Source organism: Medicago sativa, chromosome 8 (assembly GCF_051527215.1).
Source record: "Medicago sativa cultivar Bolivia chromosome 8, Bolivia_mono, whole genome shotgun sequence".
Lineage (NCBI taxonomy): Eukaryota > Viridiplantae > Streptophyta > Magnoliopsida > Fabales > Fabaceae > Medicago > Medicago sativa.
The window spans coordinates 19062157-19063824 of NC_140756.1; the positions used below are offsets into that span (position 1 = coordinate 19062157).

The 1668-nt window shown below is 35.4% G+C and overlaps 1 protein-coding gene across 1 annotated transcript; it reads right to left on the reverse strand.

The window, feature by feature from the left end:
- Nucleotides 1-284: 284 nt before the first annotated feature.
- Nucleotides 285-1169, reverse strand: LOC146897562 (uncharacterized). Its single transcript, XM_085736436.1, has one exon. It carries the CDS (start codon nt 1167-1169, stop codon nt 285-287), a length of 885 nt encoding a protein of 294 aa, XP_085592562.1.
- Nucleotides 1170-1668: the final 499 nt, after the last annotated feature.

Sequence of the window (1668 nt, forward strand, 5' to 3'; positions counted from 1 at the left end):
AGGTCTAGGGTTCGAACCCCGGCCACCACAAAAAAAAAGATGCTTTGATTTTTTTTTCAAACAAAACATGCAAAATTGCAATTTTGTTCTGAGTACTAGACTCTTGACCCGTGCTACCGCACGGGTCCTACCGAGATGAAGTTAACAGAATAAGTCGCAAAAATGTAAATACATATAGTTAATAGAAGTTTGATAAAAATTTAAAAATATGCTCCCTTCTACGACAACAATAGCAACAAAATGAAATGGTAGCATACATAAGAAAAAGGTTTGAACTTTAATCATCATGATACATTACGAAAGACTTCGTGATCGTGATAAACAACATTTGAGGTCGTATCAGTATTCTCTCCATCTCCATCAATGATTAGTATTTTAAAACCTTGTTTTGAAGTGACTCTTGAGATTGCAACGTACAACTGACCATGCGAGAATACAGGACTCGGCAAATAAATTCCGACATTTTTAAGTGATTGCCCTTGACTCTTGTTGATTGTCATGGCAAATGAAACAGATATTGAAAATTGTCTTCTTTGAAATTTGAAAGGAATTTTAACATCAGATGGTGAAAAAGATAACCTGGGTATGAAAACTTTTTCGCCGATGTTACTTCCAGATATAACCTTTCCTTCAAGTACAAATATTCCCATTCTGGTTATGATTAACCTTGTTCCATTGCATAATCCTAACTTTAGATCAATATTTCTCAAAAGCATAATTGGAACTCCTATCTTCAATCTGATCTTGTGATGTAGGAGTCTTGAAGCATTTATTGTGTTGAGAAATTCTAGAGTGTGGACATCAGCATCACAAATCCCATTCCGTGTCAATGGACTATCATAAATCAAATATGTTTTCTCTTCACCAGGCATCAAGTCTAACATGCAATCGTTTATCTGATCCACTATTGAGTTTGTTGGAGCAAGTATTGCTTTGTCCTGAAAATATGATATATCAGTCATACTATCTAACAGATTCGGATAAGTGCTATCAACAATAGATTGAACATGACTGCCTGGACTCTGTATAAGTAAATCGGGAGGAATGTGAAGTGATATATCCACGTCATTTATGAGCCCAACTTTCCCATCACCAATTGCCAAAACCCAATCAGAGAACAATCTTCTTTCTTCAATATCAGCGTGTGATGCACCACTTAGTAGTCTCATATTTCTTCAATATCGTCTGGAGTTTCCTTATCACGGATGAGCCATATATGGGCCACACGTACAATCAACTTCAAATCCTTCTTCCCACCTTTCACGGCTAAAATGGGGGTGAAAATGTTTGCCATCTTATCAATTGAAAGAAACAGTAATGTGCTAAAAGAACAGAATAGTTGTATTCTCACAACTAAGTCCCACTTATATAGTTAAGAGTTAAATGTGTTGTTGGCTATAGGATTTGGTCTTAAAGGAAGATAACACTTGTCTAGTTTTGGTTTTGAAAAAACCAAAATAACGTGCATGGACATTAAACAACAGTAGCATGCTAGTTATTTGATTGGTGGTAAGTGAAAAGGCAATACAGTTGATATATGATAAACCTATTAAAGATTGTGGCACACTTGATAAATGATTAATTGGAAAGCCTGAAGCATTTATGACTGTTTAAGTAACTGTGCAATTTGTCTGCACACTTCAAAATTTAGTTTTGGTTTCTCAGCCA